Here is a 22,688-nt window from a genome sequence, read left to right on the forward strand (position 1 = left end):
TCAAGCTGTAAAGGGTTCAGAGAAGATTTACGAGGATGTTGCCAGGACTAGAGGGTGTGAGCTACAGGGAAGGGTTGAGTAGGCTGGGTCTCTATTCCTTGGAGCGCACAGGAGGATGAGGGGAGGATCTTATAGAGGTGTTTAAAATCATGAGAGGAATAGATCGGATAGATGCACAGAGTCTCTTGCCCAGAGTAGGGGAATCGAAGACCAGATGACATAGGTTCAAGGTGAAGGGGAAAAGATTTAATAGGAATCTGAGGGGTAACTTTTTCACACATATGGTGGTGGGCGTATGGAACGAGCTGCTGGAGGAGGTAGTTGAGGCTGGGACTATTGCAACATTTAAGAAACAGTTAGACAGGTACATGGATAGGACAGGTTTGGAGGGATATGGGCCAAACGCAGGCAGGTGGGACTAGTGTAGATGGGGCATGTTGGCTGGTGTGGGCAAGTTGGGCCCAGGGCCTGTTTCCACACTGTATCACCCTGTGACTATAACTGTTCTTATAGTTTATTTTATTTTTTCTTTACAGGTTGTGGAAGTCAAATTGCAGCTTTACATGGAGGGACAAAGAAAGAAAGCATTACTGTTACGAAAGGGGTCATCCAACAAAGGTTAAGGCTGCAGTTCAGTAATTATTTAAAGAATTGTTAAGTTCACTTCTGGGGGGTCAAGGCAGAGTGCTAATACCCCACAGGGCGGAGCAGCGGTAGAGTTGCTGCCTTACAGCGAATACAGCGCCGGAGACCCGGGTTCCATCTCGATTACGGGTGCTGTCTGTGTGGAGTTTGCACGCTCTCCCCGTGATCTGCGTGGGTTTTCTCCGAGATGTTCAGTTTCCTCCCACACTCCAAAGACTTGCAGGTTTGTAGGTTAATTGGCTTGGTATAAATGTAAAATTGTCCCTAGTGTGTGTAGGGTAGTGTTAGTGTGCGGGGATCGCTGGTCGGCGCGGACCCGGTGGGCCGAAGGGCCAGTTTCCGCGCTGTATCTCTAAACTAAAAAAAGGTTTGACTTTAAAGTGAAATGCTTGAGGGCTGTAATTATAACATTCAGCTCTCTTTTCCAGATCAAGTTTCTGACTCCTCATGGCCCCTGTCAGAAAAGCAGAGTGATACAGTAAGTTCTTAAATAAACCATTCCTATCACATACTGTTTGAACTGTAATGTTAATAAACAGTTTTGAGTACTTTACTTAAAAAGCAGCTGAAAATGAAGACCTAGAGTGGTTTATGTTGGTTAAAAATGATCTAATATGGAGCTGTTACCAACAAAGTAAGATAATTCAGACTCTAGATAGACACTACATGACTGAAAAAGGGTCTTGATCCGAAACATCACCAATTCCTTCTCTCCAGAGATGCTGCCAGTCCCGCTGAGTTACTCCAGCATTTTGTGTCTTATCTTCGGTTTAAACCAGCATCTGCAGTTCCTACATGATTCAGACTTTAAGTCGACTAGTGAGGAAGACCTGCAAGGAAACACATGTCTGGAGCAGCTCAGTGGGTCGAGCTGTGTTGGAATAAATAAGGAAGGTGATAGCGGGGATCTTTGAGAATGACGAAGAGTGAATGGGGTGGGACCTGGTGGGTGAATTGTGAGGGGAATAGGTGGATGGAATCGAGAAGGGCAAGGGAAACAAAAATGGGATGATGAGGACAGGAGCGGGGTCTGGGAAATGGGGCAAAAACGGGATGATCAAAGGTGGATCTGAAATAGAGTCAAGAATGTTGTTTTATTGTCATGTGTCCTAGATCGAACAATGAAATTCTTACTTGTTGCAGCACAACACTTTATGTAAACATAGTATGATATGACAAAGGAGAGAGAGAAAAGCTCAGTGTGTGTGTATATATACACATATGCACAACATATATATATATATATATATATATATATATATATATATATATACCGCATGGCAACGGAGGCGTATATATACACATATGCACAACATACATATATATATATATATATATAGACAAAAATGCTGGAGAAACTCAGCGGGTGAGGCAGCATCTATGGAGCGATGAGGAGTGTTGAGAGCAGAATTTCTTGCAGTTACTGAAACAAATTAATCATTACGGATGTGGTATCTGAACTTGCATATTTTTACTTCATAGGATCCATTGGGTAGTGAAAGCAGAAGGAGATCTAGGGACGCTGGTGACACAGGTTTGTAGACCATAAGATCATGTGATGGGACCAGAATTAGGCCATTCAGCCCATCAAGTCTACTCCGATATTCAATCATGACTGACATCTCCCTCCTAACCCCATTCTCCCCATAACCCCTGACACCCGCACTAATCAAGAATCTATTTATCTCTGCCTTAAATATATCCACTGACTTGTGGCCTCCACAGCCTTCTGTGGCAAAGAATTCCACAGATTCACCACCCTCTGACTAAAGAAATTTCTCCTCATCTCCTTCCTAAAAGATTGTCCTTTAATTCCTAGGCTGTGCCCTCTGGTCCTAGACTCTCCCACTAGTGGAAACATCCTGCTCATGGAAAAGTCCCAGAACTCGGGGGAAAGCAGCAACCTTGCTCTGGCTCCTAAAACTCTGAATTACTCCACTCTATCCAGGCCTTTCACTATTCTGTACGTTTCAATGAGGTCCCCCCCTCATTCTTCTAAACTCCAGCGAGTACAGGCCCAGTGCCGACAAACGCTCATCATAGGTTAACCCACTCATTCCTGGGATCATTCTTGTAAACCTCCTCTGGAAGGTTGTTAAGATCACAGGTTGTCCGCAGCCATTATTTGTATTTATACCTGCATGCAGACGGGACTATAACTGTTACAACATCCAATTTCAGTGGAAGACTGTGAGGAAACCATTGAAGAACAGGAGGCCACTGAAGGCACAGTTGACCATCAAACTGAACTGGCAGACTTAGCCAGGCAAGGTAATGGGAGATTTGCCACAAATGTGCATGGCAGATTAATATCAGGACAGGATTAATGAGTTTAGTTTGGAGACACAGCATGGACACTGGTCCATGGGCCCACCGTCCACACTGGCCATCAATCCCCTCAATCACACTAGTTCCATGTTACCCCACTCTCACTCCCTACACACAAGGGACAATATACACAGGACCAAGTAACGTACAAACCCGCATGTCATTGGGATGTGGGGTGGAACTGACCAGCCGATGGTCACACTCCAACGTGCAAACTCCACACAGATTAACAATCAGCTTGGAAGGGTGAGGGTGGATTTAAGATTTTAAATCATGAAGTGGTTTGGTTGAATGAGATGGGTTTGGTTGAAACTGTTTTTGCTCTTCTGAGGAAATTAAAGGGCCTGTCCCATTAGGCGATTTTTTTAGGTGACTATCATAGTCGTAGTAGGCTGTCGAACCGACGACTGGACTAAAGGGCCTGTCCCATTTAGGCCATTTTTTTAGGCGACTGCTGGTGACTATGACAATGGAATTCACCGGTCAGCACCCGGACAACCTACACCACCCTGGCAACAATCTACGTCACCCCTGGGAGAAGACAAACTGCAACAAGCCCACGGTTGCCGACTGTCGACAAAAAGTTTTGAACATTTCAAAATCCAGCGGAGACCAGAAAAACGCTACGACTCTTTGGGCGACTGAGGAGACGACTCACGACCGTACAGGCGACACCCCGTCGACCATGTGGCGATAGCCGAGTCGCTGGTAGTCGCCTAAAAAATTGCCTAAGTGGAACAGGCCCTTAATAATAAGGTGGTGACAAATTAGAGCCAGACCACGAAGGGAAACAGAAACACTGTTCACACAAAGGAAAGAAATCTGATCATTCCTCCCTCCCTCCCTCCCTCCCCCTCCCTCCCTTCCTTCCTTCCTTCCTTCCTTCCTTCCTTCCTCCCTCCTTCCTTCCTCCCTTCCTTCCTTTCCTTCCTCCCTTCCTTCCTTCCTTCCCTTCCTTCCTCTTCCTCCCTTCCTTCCTCCCTTCCTTCCTTCCTCCTTCCCTTCCTCCCTTCCTTCCTCCCTTCCTTCCTTCCTTCCTTCCTCCCTTCCTTCCTTCCTCCCTTCCTTCCTCCCTTCCTTCCTCCCTTCCTTCCTCCCTTCCTTCCTTCCTCCCTTCCTTCCTTCCTCCCTCCCTTCCTCCTTCCTTCCTTCCTTCCTTCCTCCCTCCCTTCCTTCCTCCCTCCCTCCCTCCCTCCCTTCCTCCCTCCCTCCCTCCCTCCCTCCCTCCCCTCCCTCCCTCCCTCCCTTCCTCTCTCCTCTCCTTCCTCCCTCGTCAAGTGATTGAATTTGATGAATGAATGGAGGAGTTTGGAAGATTTCTGTTGGGGTGAGGGAAGCTGCAGTGAGCAGGTGACATTGTGGTTGGGGAACTATTTGAAGTGTGCAGCACCTTTGAGGGGCTGGAAGGCCTTTTAAAAATAACTATTCTTTGAATTTGCTTGAAGCTGAAATGCCTCTGGAAGACCTGATGCGACAGTATGCTGGTGCTTATTCAGAGAACTTTGATTGGCCAATTCCAGATTCATCTAACAGTGAAGGTGATGATTGTGAGGAAGATGAAGGAGGTAAGTTGTGGAAGATTCTAAATTGACAATTAGTTGCCTTTCTTCTTAACCCACATCAATATAAAGACTTAGCAAAACACAAAGTACTGGGTCAGCATGAATGGATAGATGATGTTTCAGGGTGAGATTCTTCTTCAGATGCAGCCTGACCTGCTGAGTCCATCCAGCACTCCATCCTTTCCTCAAGATTCCAGCATCTGCAGTCGTCCCTAGTGGTGTGATATGAACATTAACAGATACTTTCAGGATCTTTTGAAGACACTAGGAACTGTAGATGCTGGTTTACAAAAAAAATAAGACTCAAAGTGCTGGAGTAACTCAGCAAATCAGGCAGCATTTCTGGAGATCATGGATGGGTAATATTTCAGATCTTGTGCAACTAATTTCAGTGTGAATACTGATGAATCTCTCTCTCCCTCTCCCCCTCTCTCTCTCCCTCCCTCTCTCTCTCCCTCTCTCTCTCTCTCTCCCTCTCTCTCCCCCCCCCTCCCTCTCTACACCCCTCCTTCTCTCCCCCCCTCTCTCCCTCCCTCAGAGATGGATGAGGAGCAGCCTGCTGAGTTTGGCAGTGCAGAGCAAGAGGTGGCTATCGATTCCTTGCTGAGCGTTGACCAGTACAGAGTGGCAGAGAGAGTGAATAGCAACGGAGCTGAAGGCAGGAGAGCAAGGAAGGATATTGCTGAAGTGTCTGCTGCTGCTGAGCCGCTACTGCCCAAAGGCATAGCTCGTTGTTCCTCCACGGTAATGGATGCATGCCCCGTCCGTTGTTGAGGTGGTGCTGGGTTTGGTGCAGGGTCTAAGCCCCAATATCCTTGTCTTTTCCAGGTGAGGAATCCTGCTCCTTTCCTGCTCCGCGGGACTCTCCGGGAATACCAGCAGATTGGCGTGGATTGGCTCGCTGCTCTACACAGAAGAAAGTTAAATGGGATTTTGGCGGATGACTCGCGCCTGGGCAAGACTGTACAGATCATTGGTTTCCTCGCCCACCTCGCCTCAAATGAAGGTAAGGCTGTTTCACGGACCATCAGAACTGAATCATTTGGTCACCAGGTTGTGGCTCGATTGTTGAAACAAGGAACTGCAGATGCTGGTTTACAAAAAGAAACAAAGTGCTGGAGTAACTCAACGAGTCAGGCAGCCACCGTGCTGCCCTACCTTGTTGTCTATTGGCTGTTGTCTACTTGAGAGTTGCTTAAGTTATTACTACTCAACCACCCGTTCCAGCTCGCTCTTCCACATTTCACAGAACCCGGTCAGGGCTTAGCAGCTGCTCAGGAACTGGAGTGGAAATCAATCAAATTTAACCCTGAGGAGGGGGAGGCGGGGAGAGAGAGAGAGAGATCACCATCACTAAGCTGGAGAGGGTTCAGAGAAGATTTTCGAGGATGTTGCCATGACTAGAGGGTGTGAGCTATAGGCAGAGGTTGAGTCGGCTGGGTCTCTATTCCTTGGAACGCCGAAGGATGAGGGGTGATCTTATAGAGGTGTATAAAATCATGAGATGAATAGATCGGGTAGATGCACAGAGTCTCTTGCCCAGAGTAGGGGAATCGAGGACCAGAGGACATGGGTTTAAGGTGAAGGGGAAAAGATTTAATCCGAATCTGAGGGGTAACCTTTTTCACACAAAGGGTGGTGGGTGTATGGAACAAGCTGCCGGAGGAGGTAGTTGAGGCTGGGACTATCTCAATGTTTAAGAAACAGTTAGACGGGTACATGGATAGGACAGGTTTGGAGGGATATGGACCAAACGCAGGCACGTGGGACTAGTGTAGCTGGGACATGTTGGCCGGTATGGGCAAGTTGGGCCGAAGGGCCTGTTTCCACACTGTATCACTCTATCAGTACCATCTTGATTTTGTGACCAGCTTTGACCTTGAATAGATTTGACTCGGAACGGAATCTGTACGTGTTCACACATTAAAGAGTGGAGAGCCAGACAAAAGATGGATCTGCATTTGAAGAAGAGATTGGTTTAATGCTGCAGCTGGGATTTTCCTTTACACTTTTTTCCTGTTGAAAATTATCAGTTTTTGTTCATTCTTTTAACAGTAGCACAGATTATTCTGTGATTTATTTAATGAGAAGGGACTTTAAAGAACTTTTGTGTTCTTTAAAGCTGCCTCTGTTTTATGAATTTGCCTGTAAATAGTAGCACAGGTGAGACAAAGTTATGAAGTTAATGATGACTTGGTGTTGTGGAGGTATGTTGAATATATTGACTGTAGCAACGTGACATTGTAATGATCTGTTGTGTGTGTTTTTGTGTGAAGGTATCTGGGGCCCACATTTGGTGGTGATGAGAACTTGTAAGATGCTTAACTGGGAAATGGAATTCAAACGCTGGTGCCCAGGACTGAAGATCATGATGTACTTTGGCACAAGGAAGCAACGCAGAATCAAAAGGGAGGTAAGGCTGGACTGGGTAACTTGTTTCAGTTACAGGGCGGAAACAGGCCCTTCGGCCCATCGAGTCCGCACCGACCAGCGATCCCCGCACACTCAAACCCCTGTCCCAAGGTATGAGTTCATTCCAAGAGCTCTCCCGAGTTTGCCCTGATTCGAACTCGGAGATTTACGGTAACGGCCACTCGTCGGTACTTGGGGCTCTCGTGGACATTTTTCATCATGTTGAAAAATCTTCACCAGTCTTCCCGTGCTTACCTGCTGTTAGCGAGTCTTCCCGAGTACCTGCCGTTAGCGTTAAGAGACGTCCCCGAGCTCCGACGTACCCGCTACGTTCATTCTCCGTGCTTACCACGAGTTTGATTTTTTAAAAACTCGCGAGAGGTCTTCGAACAAACTCGTACCTTGGGACAGGGCTATCACATTATCCAAAACACACTAGGGACAATTTACATTTAAATCAAACCAATAAACCTACAAACATGTACGTCTTTGTAGTGTGGGAGAACGTACAAACTCCGTACAGACAGCACCCTTAGTCGGGTTCAAACCCGGGTCTTCAGCAACTCTACCGTTGAGCCACTGCGCCACCCTAAGTTACCTACAGCTACCAAGTAAACTGGCTATTTTAATTTTGTCCTTTAAAAAATTGCAGGTTGCGGAGTAATCTTAAAATTAGATAGAAAATGGAACATGGAACAGTATAGCTCAGGAACAGGCCCTTCGGCCCACAAGGTCCGTGCTGGACACAACACCAAGTTAAACTAATCCCCTCTGCCTGCACGTGATCCCTATCCCTCCATTCCCCGCATATCCATGTGCCTGTCTAAAAGCCTCTTAAACACCACGATCGTATCTGCCTCCACCCCCACCCCTGGCAGCACGTTCCAGGCACCCACCACCCTCTGTGTAAAAAAAACCTGCCCCACACATCTCCTTTAAACTTTGCCCCTCTCACCATAAAGCTGCGCCCTCTAGTCTTTGACACTCCCACCCTGGGGAAAGGTTCTGGCTGTCTACCCTCTCTACGCAATACTTATTTAATATATTTCTACCTGGTTTCCCCCTCAACCTCCCGTTTACTAAAACACATCTTCTGTGAACAATATTTGACAAATGAGTTTCATTTCTTTGTTTATTTCCCGTTTAACATTGCTCCTGCACCTTCTACAATCTTTTGTGCTTCCGGGAACTCTGTACTGAATTGCCGCAGTGTCCTGTACAGGTTTTGTAATCTCTGTAACATGAAAATGGAAACAAAACTGGGATTCCACCTGTCCACTTGTGTTTCCAGTGTTGGGCGGAGAGCAACGCCTTCCATGTGTGCATCACCTCGTACAAGCTGCTGCTGAAGGACATGGCTGCGTTCAGGAGGAAGAGATGGAAGTACCTGATACTGGACGAGGTGCAGCAGCTGCGCAACACCACCGAGCGGCACTGGGAGGCGCTGTTCAATCTCAAGAGGTCAGCATGACATGTTTGATGCAGCATAAGCCCAGCACTCTGATTGCACTCGAGTTTGGATGTAAGGAAAAGCTTTTCTGAGGTCATATCTGCAAGCTTTCACTCTGCAAGTAAACAGGATGTAAACTATTCCCGACTGGTATCTTTTATATTGAGGTTTACGTTTGTTATTGTCATCTGTACTAAGGTGCAGTGAAGGTCTTTGCCTTGCATGCTACCCAATCAAATCAAAGAATATCATAGGTAAGTGCCGTCAACAAACTCCAGTCCAACAGGTAGAGCAGAGGGGAAGATACAGAGTGCAGGATATAGTTCTCAGCGTTGTAGCGCATCAGTTCCACAGACAAAGTCCAATGTCCGCAATGGGGTAGAGGTGAATCAGACAGTGCCCTAGCTGGTGGAAGGGCCGTTCAGAAGCCGGATAACAGAGGGGAAGAAGCTGTTTCTGAATCTGGTGGTGTGCGCTTGCAAGCTTCTGTATCTTGCGAATACGGGAGCTGGGAGAACAGGGAATGACCGGGGTGTTACAAGCCTTTGATTATGTTGGTTGCTTTTCTGAGTCAGCGTGAAGTGTAGATGCAGTCAATGGTGAGGAGTGTGGTGTGTGTGGGACTGGACTACATCTACAATGGTGGGGAGTGTGGTGGACTGGGCTACATCTACAATGGTGGGGAGTGTGGTGTGTGTAATGGACTGGGCTACATCTACAATGGTGGGGAGTGTGGTGTGTGTGGGACTGGGCTACATCTACAATGGTGGGGAGTGTGGTGTGTGTGGGACTGGGCCACATCTACAATGGTGGGGAGTGTGGTCTGTGTGGGACTGGGCTACATCTACAATGGTGGGGAGTGTGGTGTGTGTGGGACTGGGCTACATCTACAATGGTGGGGAGTGTGGTGTGTGTGGGACTGGGCTGAATCTACAACTCTCTGTGATTTTCTGCTGTCGTGGGCAGATCTGTCCCCAAACCAAGCTGTGATGCTACCCGACAGGATGCTTTCCATGGTGCATCTGAGGAAGTTTGTAAGTCACTGGAGATATGCTGAATTTACTCAGTCTCCTAAGGAAGTAAAAACACTGCGGTACTTTCTTGGCTGCTGCTCCAGAGTGGCTGGTCCACGACAAATCATTGGTGATATTAGCGCCAAGGAAGATGAAATTCCCAACCATCTTCCCCATCGTCCCCCCGCCTCCCTCCTATTTAAGAGGTGGGGGACAATTACCCCGAGGTTTTGGGTCGCAGCAGGTCACCGAAAATGTTCAACATGTTGAAAATCCTGCAGCGACCAGAAAAAAGATGACTGTTTGGGCGACTACTCACGGCCATAAAGGCGTCACCCTGCGACATGATGGGTGCCGGAAAAATCACCTAAGTGGGACAGGCCCTTAAGGCAGCAACTCTACCGCTGCACCACCGTGCCGCACTTACAAAAGGGTTTTATGAAACGTTTTGATATTGGGGTAGAAGTGGATTGTTTGTTAAGCAACGTTCTTTTCTATTCTAGTCAGCAGCGCTTGCTTTTGATCGGAACTCCGTTACAAAATACTCCTATGGAGCTGTGGACAATGATGCACTTCCTGATGCCCGGAATCTCCAGATCGTACCTGGATTTCCCAGTGAAAGTCGGCACAGATGAAAATCAAGACTACTGCCACAAATTAGTGATACGGATGCATAGGGTGAGTACAGTTTCTACTGAGGCCCGGTTAAGCACACCGTAAGATGCAGGGGGTGGAATCGCCAGTCTGTCTAGACAATGATGGCTCATTCAGCGGCCTACTCAACCTCCTAGAACATGGTGCGTCCCTCACAGGTTGGGAGAGAGCCTCTGGCTTTCACCTTAGTTACAACCAAATACTATGGGGCATAGCTTTAAAGTGATGTGTGGCTGCATTGAACGTATTGCCAGAGGTGGTGGTGGAGGCAGATATGATAGTGGCATGAAAGAAGCTTTTAGATAGATGCGTGGATATGCAGGGAATGGAAGGATATGGATTATGTGATGGTATGGACATTGTGGGCTGAAGGGCCTGTTCCTGTGCTGTAATGAATGGTTCACTGCACGTAAACCATAATAGGCAGACACAGTTCCTTTACTCCACCTCCACTGGCCTATTCCTTCGCTCCATAGACGCTGCCTCACCCGCTGAGTTTCTCCAGCTTCTTTGTCTATCCTATCCTAGTGAGGATTAAGTTGTTGCCTGCAGCATGTAAACGTACTCTGATCATTGGTTGTAGATGATTCAGCCATTCATCCTGCGGCGATCAAAGAGAGATGTGGAGAAGCAGCTGCCGAAGAAATACGAGCACATTCTGAAATGCTGCTTGTCAAAGAGGCAGAAAATCATGTACGAGGATGTCATGTTCCACTCTGGGTAAGCACTGCCTTCCATCAAATGCCTCTTAGCTGCCCGGAGAATAACTGCTCACTTTGCTCACATTCTCTCTATGTCAGTCAGCAAAAGGGGTCCAGGATAAGGGGTCACAGCTTAAGGATAAGGGGGAAATCCTTTAAAACCGAGATGAGAAGAACTTTTTTCACACAGAGAGTGGTGAATCTCTGGAACTCTCTGCCGCAGAGGGTAGGTGAGGCCAGTTCATTGGCTATATTTAAGAGGGAGTTAGATGTGGCCCTTGTGGCTAAGGGGATCAGGGGGTATGGAGAGAAGGCAGGTACGGGATACTGAGTTGGATGATCAGCCATGCTCATATTGAATGGCGGTGCAGGCTCGAAGGGCCGAATGGCCTACTCCTGCAGCTATTTTGTATGTTTCTATGTCTTTTACCCCTCACCTTGCACCTTTATTCTCTGGATTCAGACATCTCTTGCCTAAAGTTAAGTTGTTAGTTTCCCTGTCTATTCTCACAGTTATGTATACTTTTCTCTGATCACCCCACTGCCTCTGCTGTAGCAAGGAAAACAAGCACATCCTGTTCAGTCTGCTTGTTCCTTGAATAACATCCTGTTCTTTCAACACTCTCACCCCTGTAATCACATTCTTCCAAGGCCCCTCAAATACTAACTATTGATTTAAATGTATTCCCTTTAGTCAATGACCTCCCTACTTTAATCTCTTTGTGGCTCTTCTTTGAGGCCACCCTCTTCTCCCCTCTCCCATCAGGCTAAAGGTACAGAAGTGTGAAAACCCGCACCTCCAGATTCAGGGAAATTTGTTCTTCCCAGTTGTTATCAGGCAACTGAATCATCCCACCACAACCGGAGAGCAGTGCTGAACTATTATCTACCTCTTTGTTGACCCTCAGACTATCCTTGATCCTAAATCCTTAGCTGGCTTTACCTTGCACTAAACATTATTCCCTTGTGTATCTGTGCACTGTAAATGGCTCAATCGTAATCATGTATTGTCTTTCCGCTGACTGGTTAGCACGCAGCAAAAAGCTTTTCAACAGACAATAGGTGCAGGCAGGAGTAGGCCATTCAGCCCTTCAAGCCAGCACCGCCATTCACTGTGATCATGGCTGATCATCCCCAATCAGTACCCCGTTCCTGCCTTCTCCCCATATCCCCTGACTCCACTATCTTAAAGAACTCTATCCAACTCTCTCCTGAAAGCATCCAGAGAATTGGCCTCCACTGCCTTCTGAGGCAGAGAATTCCACAGATTAACAACTCTCTGGGTGAAAAAGTCTTTCCTCATCTCTGTTCCAAATGGCCTACCCCTTTATTCTTAAACTGTGGCCCTTGGTTGTGGACTCCTGTAACATGGGGAACATATGGTACCTGGGTACAGGTGACAATAAACAAGCCTTTGCCTGTCCCCCAGCACGACGGAAGCTCTGCGGTCCCGCCATTTTGTGAGCGTCCTCAACCTGCTGATACACCTGCGTCGGATATGCAACCACCCCGACCTGAAGTGTCCTCGTGCTGTCCGCTCCGCTTACGTCTTCAAAGCACTGCACTACTCCGTTGCTTCACTGCTGTTGAAGACACTTGAATACGATCCGTGGAAAGTAAGTGGCCGGGAAAATATTCCTCTTCCATCATTTCTCACATGGTGGTCAGTACATGTGTACGGCAAGCAAAGAGTGTCACTGTGGCTCATCGCCTGTGACAATAAAGTTATTCAATTCAATTAAATAAAAACAGCTTTTATCCACGAGTAGTTGCTCTTCTCAGCCAAAAATCTGTAGCCTCCCTTTGATCTGGTATTTTGTTGGTTCACATGCTTGATCAATGGTGTTTTATCATTAATGTTTTATTATTATTAATGTTTAGTGTTTTCTGAGTGATTCGTAACTCACTATATGTCATGTTGTTACTTGTGGGTGGAGCACCAAGGCAAATTCCTTGTATGTGAATACTTGGCCAATAAACTTACTTACAGCTGCTGCACCCGCTGAGTTTCTCCAGCTTTTTTGTGTACATTTGATTTTCCAGCATCTGCAGTTCCTTCTTAAAAACTTACTTACTTAGATGTCCCCAAAATAACACATCTTATTTTTTTTTTTAATGTAGAATGCAGACTTGTCTGCTTTCAATCTAGCTGGAATTGAAAATAAATTGTCTCGACACGAGACTGAGCGGGTGGTGCCCAAGCGGAAGGTGACCAGGAAACTCATTGAGGAGATCTACAACTCGCCGGATCCTCCGCCTAGACTCAAGCCCGTGAAAGTGAAAGTCAGCAAGTAGGTAGTTCTCCGCTCGCACTGTCTGTGCTCCTCCTCACGGTGAAGCGCTGGCCGCGGTCGACTGGGTTCTGATTCATATCCAGGCTGTAAATCCACAGATTGTCTTTGGTTCAAAAGTGCTTTCATAGTGACGTAATCCCAAAAGGACATCCATTTCCTTGTCCGTCATCCATCATGGCCAGCCGCTTCCCAAGATGGGTGAATGATCTGTCCACAATCTTCCATTAAAGTGATCTATGGGATTAAAACGTATTTCAATGAGGCAAGTGCAGGATTTTAAAACCGATTTAATCAAAATTGCGTGAGTTACGCTTGCCGACAACCAAGTGTGCTCCATCAACTTCCCAGCAAGAGATGACATTGTCTAACCTTTGGTTCCCTTTTATTACTTCTCCCCACAAGTGGGTTTACGAGGGTGTTGCCAGGACTCAAGGGGCCTGAGCTAGCGGTGAGAGGTTGAGCAGGCTAAGACTTTATTCCTTGGAATGCAGGAGGTTATCCCTTATAGGGGTGTACAAAATCACGAGAGGAATAGATCGGGTAATCTATCCGATGTTCCCGATGTTGGGGGAGTCCAGAACCAGGGGCCACAGTTTAAGAATAAGGGAGTAAGCCATTTAGAACAGAGACGAGGAAACACTTTTTCTCACAGAGAGTTGTGAGTCTGTGGAATTCTCTGCCTCAGGTGGAGGCCGGTTCTCTGGATGACTTCAAGAGAGAGCTAGATAGGGCTCTTAAAGATAGCGGAGTTAGGGGATATGGGGAGAAGGCAGGAACGGGGTACTGATTGGGGATGATCAGCCATGATCATATTGAATGGCGTGAAAGGGCCGAATGGCCTATTTCCTATGTTTCTAATCTGTTTTCTCCCAAACGCTTGTCAAGGTTGTTTCAGCCGGTGCAGTACGGTCAGAAGCCAGATGACCGGACGGTGATGGTGGTGGGGACTCAGCCTCCACGAGCGGCCGGCTTGGTCTCAGCAGCCACTGTCCAGCAGGGACAGGTGCGAGGGAAATCCTCAGCCGTGGCCGTCCCTGCTTCTCAGGTTATGACCTCTGCGCAGGGTAAGAAACACATTCCTTTTCTGCAGACCCATGTGTGAATGTTTACCATTGAGCGGTGGCCTTTCATGCCTGCCTCTGCTCCAGCAGCAGTGAAGGAGGCAAGCTTCTTTACCCCTGCAGACACAAGCGACGGCAGATGTTACAATGCAATGTGCTGGAGGAACTCAGTGGGTCAAGGAAATGGACCGACGATGTTTCTGGTCGGGGCCCTTCCCCAGTCTGAAGAAGGTCCTGATCAAATGTCTAGGGAGGAGCTGCAGGTGCTAATTTAAACCGTAGAGAGACACAAAAAGCTGGAGTAACAGGCAGCATCTCTCGTCAAGACCAGAAACACCTCCCATTCCTTCTCTCCAGAGATGCTGCTTGTCCCACTGAGTTACTCCAGCATTTTGTGTCTCCCTTCTGATGAAATGTCTACTGTCCACTTCCTTGCACAGATAGCGCCTGATCCGCTGAATCCTTCCAGCACGCTGTCGTTTTGCTGGCCTTTGTCTTTAACGTTCTGGTGCATTTCCCCACAGTGGACATTTTTGATTCTGCTGTGTGGGGGGGGGGGGGGGGGGGGGGGGGGGGGTTGTGTTGAATTTTATAATGTCTTGTGTCCATTTTTTAAATTGTTTTAACCTTTTTCTATGGTTTGTATGGAAACTTATTATTTATTTTATGTAAAGCACTTTAGTGTCAAAGCGAGGACTTAAAACGTGCTATAGAAATAAAACTTACTTACTTAGTTTGTGAGTGGCTCATCTCCACCCCCTAGTGTTGACAAAAGATGCGACAGAACCCTGAGGTATTCACACCTGCCTCTCTCCTTGTACGGGAACTGAATAAAATGTGTATGAGTTTTTAAAGTACAGTCATGAAACTCTCAAAACAGTCTGCTGTTTCTGATGAAACAGATCCAATGAAACAGATAGCATCATTTTAATTTATAAAAACATTACAAAAGCAAACTGCGTTGGATAATTTGGATCTGTAGCAATCTTGTGTGGATAATTGTCTGTCCAGTCCTTCCTGTTGCTTATATGAGCCAGTGAATTGTATTAAGAATCATTGCCACTGACTAAGTCACCTATCTTCTATGATTAAGAAGGAACTACAGATGCTAGATAATCGAAGGTAGACAAAATAGCTGGAGAAACTCAGCGGGTGAGGCAGCGTCTATGGAGTGAAGGAAATATGAGGGAAACCCCCTCCCCTCACATCAGTCTGAAGAAGGGTCTCGACCCGAAACGTCCCCTATTTCCTTCGCTCCACAGATGCTGCCTCACCCGCTGAGTTTCCCCAGCTTTTTTGTTTATTTTCTTTGAATGGTCTTTCTTCACGGGCTAGTCCATGTGGCAGGCTGCACAGTTGTCTTCTCATTGCTGCTTCCATTGTGTAAGATCAAGGCTTATCTGTGGCCGCGGTAAATGCTCTGATCAGCAGCTGTCAGAAGTAGCTGTTTGATGTTTCTCTGGAGTTACTTTCAATGTTATGGCAGGTGGTCTCTTTTTTTAAAGTTTCGTGTCATGGTTGCTGGCCAAGTTGGCGTTGCCTGTCCACCCTCACTTGATGTCACGAGTATGTGAATACCAGAGTTGTTAGGGGTCAAGTGTGGACCTGCGTGTGGGTCAGAGTTAGACACAAAGTGCTGGAGTAACACAGTGGGTGAGGCAGCATCTCTGGAGAGAAGGATTGGGTGACGTTTCGGGTCGAGACCCCTCTTTGGACTTTACTACACACATTGTGAAAGGCTACCTGTGCTTAAAGGTCATTGAGTTTGATGTGTAGGCAGGGACTGCAGATGCTGGTTTACACCGCAGATAGACACAAACCGCTGCAGTAACTCAGCGGGACAGGCAGCATCTCTGGAGAAACGGAACATGTGATGTTTCGGGTCGAGACCCTTCTTCAGACCAGAGGGCCAGCGTGCCAAGCAGCTTCTTCACCACGAAGGTGGAAAAAAAATGCTGGAGAAACTCAGCGGGTGAGGCAGCATCTATGGAGAGAAGGAATAGGCGATGTCGCCTAATCCTTCTGGGTTGAGACCTGAAACGTCGCCTATTCCTTCTCTCCATAGATGCTGCCTCACCCGCTGAGTTTCTCCAGCATTTTTTTGTCTACCTTCGATTGTTCCAACATCTGCAGTTCTTTCTTAAACAGCTTCTTCACCACACTGTCCACCTGTGTTGCCATCTTCATGGAACTATGTACCTGCACCCTAGATATATCTCCTCTATGACACTCCACAGGCCCTGCCATTGATTGTGCAAGTTCTGTCCTGGTTTGTCTACCAAAGTGCAATACCTTGCATTTATCAGCATTAAATGCATTTTGATCCAACTGGGTCAATGGTCCAAGGAACTCGTCGGCCTTTTGCCCCAGTTGATCACAGTGGATTACTCTGAAAGCAGTCTTTTTTTCACTGCTACCGTAAGCTGGTACAAAGAACTGGTTATAAAATGCCTGGTGTGGTTTAGATATTCGTGCCCAGTTTGAATAAGTGATTGATTAACATAAGCATCAGTTTAGTGAATATAGCAAAAAAGTCATTAAAATGTGTTTATATAATACATTACTGCTTAATGCTTCAAACTATTAACTGCATGGGTTTTGGCTTAAGTAGAGCTTGAACACTAATTTAGAAATCGTTTAGTTAAATGTTTTTGCCTTATCTTGGGCATTGGAAATGTATTAGATTAGTTGGACTCTTTCTTTATATAATTGAATCATTTTTAAACTGCCAATGGTCAAGTCTCAGTAACGATACGGTAAACGATATGGTCTGTGATGTTGCAGGATTTAACCCTGGTGTTATGGGTACAGTGGCCTTTGCTCAATGGGGTTTGGACTGCAGGTTTATTGAATGGGGCTCTCCCAGCCCACACTGGGCCCAGTGGAGTTTGCTCAATGGGGTGTAGACACAACAAGAATGTTGCCAGGACCAGAGGATATGAGCTATAGGGAAAGGCTGAGCAGGCTGGGACTGCATTCCTTGGGGCGCAAGAGGATGAGGGGTGTATAAGATCATGGCCCATCAAGTCCACTCCGCCGTTCAATCGTGGCTGATCTATCTCTCCCTCCTAACCCCATTCTCCTGCCTTCTCCCCATAACCCCTGCCACACGTACTAACGAGACGAGGGGTGATCTTATAGAGGTGTATAAGATCATGAGATGAATAGATCAGGTAGATGCACAGAGTCTTTTGCCCAGAGTAGGGGAATCGAGGACCAGAGGACACGGGTTCAAGGTGAAGGGGAAAAGATTTAATAGAAATCTGATGGGTAACTTTTTCACACAAAGGGTGGTGAGTGTATGGAACAAGCTGCCAGAGGAGGTAGTTGAGGCTGGGACTATCCCAACATTTAAGAAACATTTGGACAGGAACATGGATAGGATAGGTTTGGGGAGATTTGGACCAAACATAGGCAGGTGGGACCTGTGTAGCTGGGGCATGTTGGCCGGTATGGGCAAGTTTTACTGAAGGGCCTGTTTCCACACTGTATCACTCTGTGACTAGTGTAGCTGGGGCATGTTGGCCAGTATGGGCAAGCTGGGCTGAAGGGCCTGTTTCCACACTGTATCACTCTGTGACTAGTGTAGCTGGGGCATGTTGGCTAGTATGGGCAAGTTGGGCTGAAGGGCCTGTTTCCACACTGTATCACTCTGTGACTAGTGTAGCTGGGGCATGTTGGCCAGTATGGGCAAGTTGGGCTGAAGGGCCTGATTCCACGTTGTATCACTCTGTGACCAGTGTAGCTGGGGCATGTTGGCCAGTATGGGCAAGCTGGGCTGAAGGGCCTGTTTCCACACTGTATCACTCTGTGACTAGTGTAGCTGGGGCATGTTGGCCAGTATGGGCAAGTTGGGCTGAAGGGCCTGTTTCCACACTGTATCACTCTGTGACTAGTGTAGCTGGGGCATGTTGGCCAGTATGGGCAAGTTGGGCTGAAGGGCCTGTTTCCACACTGTATCACTCTGTGACTAGTGTAGCTGGGGCATGTTGGCCAGTATGGGCAAGTTTTACTGAAGGGCCTGTTTCCACACTGTATCACTCTGTGACTAGTGTAGCTGGGGCATGTTGGCCAGTATGGGCAAGTTGGGCTGAAGGGCCTGTTTCCACATTGTATCACTCTGTGACTGCAATTGTACAGAGTGGGATCCACAGCCCACACTGGTCCCAGTGACGTGTGCATCACACAGGCAGGCCGTGGTCTCGGCTGATCCACGCAGCTTCTCATGGCACTGCTGCATCTTGAAACATACACATGAAATGTTTTGTTGTGTACACCTTGAACGTTGTTTACCGCGGGATGAAGTGGTGGAGATGGTCCAGGGTGGGAATCCTGGAGATTTCATTCTGCAATGCAGTTTATTGGCTGCAGCAATCCGATTAGTTTCACTGCTAATGCACAGAATGAATGGATTGGTGAGTTATATGTATTGTTCAGTGTGAGCTCTGTCATCCCAAGCCATGCCTCCATGCAACGCTGCAACCAGTCTCATGCACACACTTCAGGAGTTTTCTTCAGCTGCTCGCTGTATTTGCAGTGAATTAAAGAACTTGTCAGCTCTCTTCGCAAGTTCAAACGGGCCACGCAGCCAATGAAGTATTTTTGTCCACATTGACCTGAGAGGGCTGCCCATTCAGACATTGCTCCCTCCCAACAATGCATCACCCCCTCAATACTACAGTGCAACCTGTAATGTGAGTCCACAAGCTTGTTAGTCAAGTCAAGTCAAGAGAGTTTATTGTTATGTGTCATAGATAGATAGATAGAAAGATAGATAGATAGATAGATAGATAGATAGATAGATAGATAGATAGATAGAACAATTAAATTCTTGCTTGCTGCAGCACGACAGAATATGTAAACCAGCTGCGATGTGATGCGTTCACACAAAATATCTCAGAAGCGATGGACGTAGATATTGCGTGCACTTATGAATTATATCTGCTTGGAGAAGGAACTGCAGATGCCGGTTTACACCGAAGACAGATACAAAATGCTGGAGTAACTCAGCGGGACAGGCAGCATCTCTGGAGAGAAGGAATGGGTGATGTTTCGGGTCGAGACTGATGAAGGGTGTCGACCGAAAACGTCGCCCTTTCCTTCTCGTTCAAGAAGGAACTGCAGATGCTGGAAAATCGAAGGTAGACAAAAATGCTGGAGAAACTCAGCGGGTGCAGCAGCATCTATGGAGCGAAGGAAATAGGCAACATTTCGGGCCGAAACCCAAAGGAAATAGACAACGTTTCGGGTCGAAACCCAAAGGAAATAGACAACGTTTCGGGTCGAAACCCAAAGGGTTTCGTCCCGAAACGTTGCCTATTTCCTTCGCTCCATAGATGCTGCTGCACCCGCTGAGTTACTCCAGCATTTTTGTGTACCCTTTCCTTCTCAGATTCAGATTCAGATTCAGATTCAATTTTAATTGTCATTGTCAGTGTACAGTACAGAGACAACGAAATGCATTTAGCATCTCCCTTGAAGAGCGACATAGCAAACGATTTGAATAAAAAATAATAAGTGTCCGGGGGGGGGGGGGGAGGGGGGGTGGGGGATTGGCAGTCACCGAGGTACGTTGTTTAGTAGAGTGACAGCCGCCGGAAAGAAGCTGTTCCTCGACCTGCTGGTTCGGCAACGGAGAGACCTGTAGCGCCTCCCGGATGGTAGGAGGGCAAAAAATTCCATGGTTGGGGTGAGAGCAGTCCTTGGCGATGCTGAGCGCCCTCCGCAGACAGCGCTTGCTTTGGACAGACTCAATGGAGGGGAGCGTGGAACCGGTGATGCGTTGGGCAATTTTCACCACCCTCTGCATCTCTCCAGGGATGCTGCCGGTCCCGCTGAGTTACTCCAGCATTTAGTGTCTGTCTTTGGAGCAATGGCTGGTTATCTCTAGTATCCGGACGGGAGCTTTGTCGCTTGGTGTCTTGCCGCTCGTGGCCTGGTGCTTTTGCCGGAGGCACGGTGAGTTAGTGACGAATGAAATGTGAATGTGATTCTGATATGTTGGCCAGCACAAACCAAGCACTTGTCGTTTGCAGCAGCCTCCACGTTACAGACGGCCCCGACTTCTGCCAGTGCACCAGGACAGCAGCAGGCGGTCAGCACGACCACTCCAGCCCCGGTCAGCTCTGCCCAGCAGGGACAGGCCGCTCCCCAGGCCTTGCACTCTGGCCAGGCACAGCAACAGGTCACCTCCGTACATACCGCCCCGGCAACCAATGTACTGCATCAGAGGCTGGTGCTCTCCTCCCAGGCCCAGGCACGGTTGCCTAGTAAGTGGCCTGACAAATATTGCCTACTTCTCCCACTTATTGCTGTTGCATGATTCTCTGGCCCTCACATGCGGCCTTCTCTCTTGCTGCACTGTTTCCACAAATCTCTTTTGGGTAAAGGACTAATCCATCTGCTGACATTTCCTTTAGACCAGCTCTGGTTAGCCATGGTTGCTGGCCATTGAACCAAAAGCTGTCCTCTGCTTCACTTTTGTATGTACGTAGTCTTCTAGCATGTCTTTCTGATACTGAGCACAGACCTGGTGATATATTGATCCTGTAGATAACACACTGCCTTTGCAAAAGATGCTTGACATGTTTAAAAGAAAAACAACAAAATCCGTAGTGGTTCTGTCTTGAATTACTTTTGGGGTTGACAAAAGCTAGAGGGCTTCTATTCTTTACACACAAAGTGTTGCCTGCAATAATGGTTCCACCCAATCCTCCCCTCAGTGTGGCACAGCTGGTAGAACCGCTGCCTCTCAGCGCCACAGAACCGGGTTCAATCCTGTGTGTGTGGAGTTTGCACGTTCTCCCTGTGACCGCGTTGGTTTCCTCAGGGAAAGTGGCAAAGACGAACGTTAATTGGCCCCTAGTGTGTAGGGAGCGGATAAGAAAGGGGGATATCGTAGAGCTAGTGTGAGCAGGTTTCCCCAGAGTTCCCTCCTACATGCTGCCAGCCTGCGGCTTGGTGCATTGATTGGCCACTACAGGCCGGCCCTAGCTCAGCTGTGCAAGCTGGCAGAGGAGGTAGGTGATGCAAACCTCAAGGAAGAGGTCTCCCATGTCAGGACATCTATGGGAGGGATGCTCTACATTCAACGTGCAGAAGATGCGACTGCTGAAGCAGTTAGCAGTGGACATGCCTGGGACCGAGACTCACACTCGCTTGTCTTGGGGACAGCTGGGAGGAGGTTCATTAAACGTACACACAGACTCCTGACTCATTCTGCATTTTTAATTTCTGAGCTCTCTTGGAAAGGCAGTGGAAAATCGCACCACTTTCATAGCGCTGACAGAAACTGGGTGTCATTTAAGGTTTTACAGGTAGCTGAATGCAACATACTGGATGGACATTGCCCCTGGATAGCTTGCACCACAGGTAACTTTGAAAAGTCCCTTCATTGCCATTAAACTTTGTGCGTAGAAATCATCTCCTCAGCATGAAGGAAACAAACCTGCAGCATTTGGCTGCCTTGCCTAGTGGAACCCCAGGTGCTCATGCCCAAGTCAACTCTTCTTATTATTTTGAGGTTCATTTTTAATGTGAGGAAGAAAATAAAAGTAGATTTGGGCTCTGCCTAAAAGAGATGACGGATTCCCAGAGGGCAGAGGAATAAAATGTTATTATATACAAGTCTAACTCCACCTCTGACTGAGCATAGGTCACATTATTGTGCACAAGGACACATTTTTAAATTTGCAGACATAATGAACAAGTAAGAGGCAGGGACTGAAGCAATGCTCCTTCATTGAGGTTTCTCTTGGTATTAGTGGATAATATCTGTGAAGGATCAGGGTACCTGTTTGCTAACTCCTGGCATTGGCTGTACAACCAGTTGCCACTTTCCCAGTCTGCTCTTCCAACTTCACTTGGCTCTTCCTGCATCAACTTCTTTGACACCTTGTTTGAGCACTGTAGATGACCTTGCATGAGTAGAGCTTGATGGCAGACATACTAATCACTGAGCCAGGGAGTGTTTGACTGCAACCGTTTTAACGGCACGCGTGCCGCTCTCCTTCCTTGCAGGCGGAGAGGTGGTCAGCATTGCCCAGCTTGCCTCCATCGCGGGTGGGCAAGGTCGCGGCACCCAGACCAGTCAACCCGTCACCTTGCACTTCCAAGGCAACAAGTTCACCTTGTCCAGCAGTCAGCTGCGTCAGCTCACTGCGGGCCAACATCTTCAGTTACAAGGTACGCCCGGCATCCGGAAACTAGCTCACACTATTTTAAGATGTGTATATTTCTTGTATATGTGTGTGTATCTTATACACAACGTTATCCCTCTTCCACCATGCTTTCACGTAAATACTAACATTGAAAATGTCTGCATTATGGGAATTCTCACTGGGGCATGTCCAAATGAGACTCTAGTTGCAAGCTGTGGTTAAAGCCCTGTCCCACGGTGCGAGTTCATTCCAAGAGCTCTCCCGAGTTTAAAAATAATCAAACTCGTGGTAAGCACGGAGAATGAACGTAGCAGGTACGTCGGAGCTCGGGGACGTCTCTTAGCGCTAACGATAGGCACTCGGGAAGACTCGCTAACAGCAGGCAAGCACGGGAAGACTCGTGAAGATT

General features: G+C 47.5%; 1 protein-coding gene across 11 annotated transcripts in view; it reads left to right on the forward strand.

Moving 5' to 3' along the window:
- ep400 (E1A binding protein p400) overlaps positions 1-22,688 on the forward strand; it is a 114,758-nt gene that overhangs the window by 38,491 nt on the left and 53,579 nt on the right. For 9 of the 11 annotated variants that reach the window (XM_055655507.1, XM_055655509.1, XM_055655515.1 and 6 more), the window contains 16 exons: positions 537-618; positions 1,074-1,123; positions 2,128-2,179; positions 2,827-2,916; positions 4,419-4,538; positions 5,074-5,279; positions 5,364-5,541; positions 6,812-6,948; positions 8,239-8,408; positions 9,914-10,088; positions 10,648-10,784; positions 12,195-12,381; positions 12,887-13,056; positions 13,945-14,123; positions 20,156-20,389; positions 22,140-22,304. In XM_055655507.1, coding sequence (XP_055511482.1) covers positions 537-618; positions 1,074-1,123; positions 2,128-2,179; positions 2,827-2,916; positions 4,419-4,538; positions 5,074-5,279; positions 5,364-5,541; positions 6,812-6,948; positions 8,239-8,408; positions 9,914-10,088; positions 10,648-10,784; positions 12,195-12,381; positions 12,887-13,056; positions 13,945-14,123; positions 20,156-20,389; positions 22,140-22,304 — 2,332 coding nt within the window. The remainder of the gene's footprint in view (positions 1-536; positions 619-1,073; positions 1,124-2,127; positions 2,180-2,826; positions 2,917-4,418; positions 4,539-5,073; positions 5,280-5,363; positions 5,542-6,811; positions 6,949-8,238; positions 8,409-9,913; positions 10,089-10,647; positions 10,785-12,194; positions 12,382-12,886; positions 13,057-13,944; positions 14,124-20,155; positions 20,390-22,139; positions 22,305-22,688) is intronic. The other 2 variants (XM_055655508.1, XM_055655516.1) reach the window with 2 other exon arrangements.

Source organism: Leucoraja erinacea, chromosome 25 (genome assembly GCF_028641065.1).
Source record: "Leucoraja erinacea ecotype New England chromosome 25, Leri_hhj_1, whole genome shotgun sequence".
NCBI classification, from domain to species: Eukaryota; Metazoa; Chordata; class Chondrichthyes; order Rajiformes; family Rajidae; genus Leucoraja; species Leucoraja erinaceus.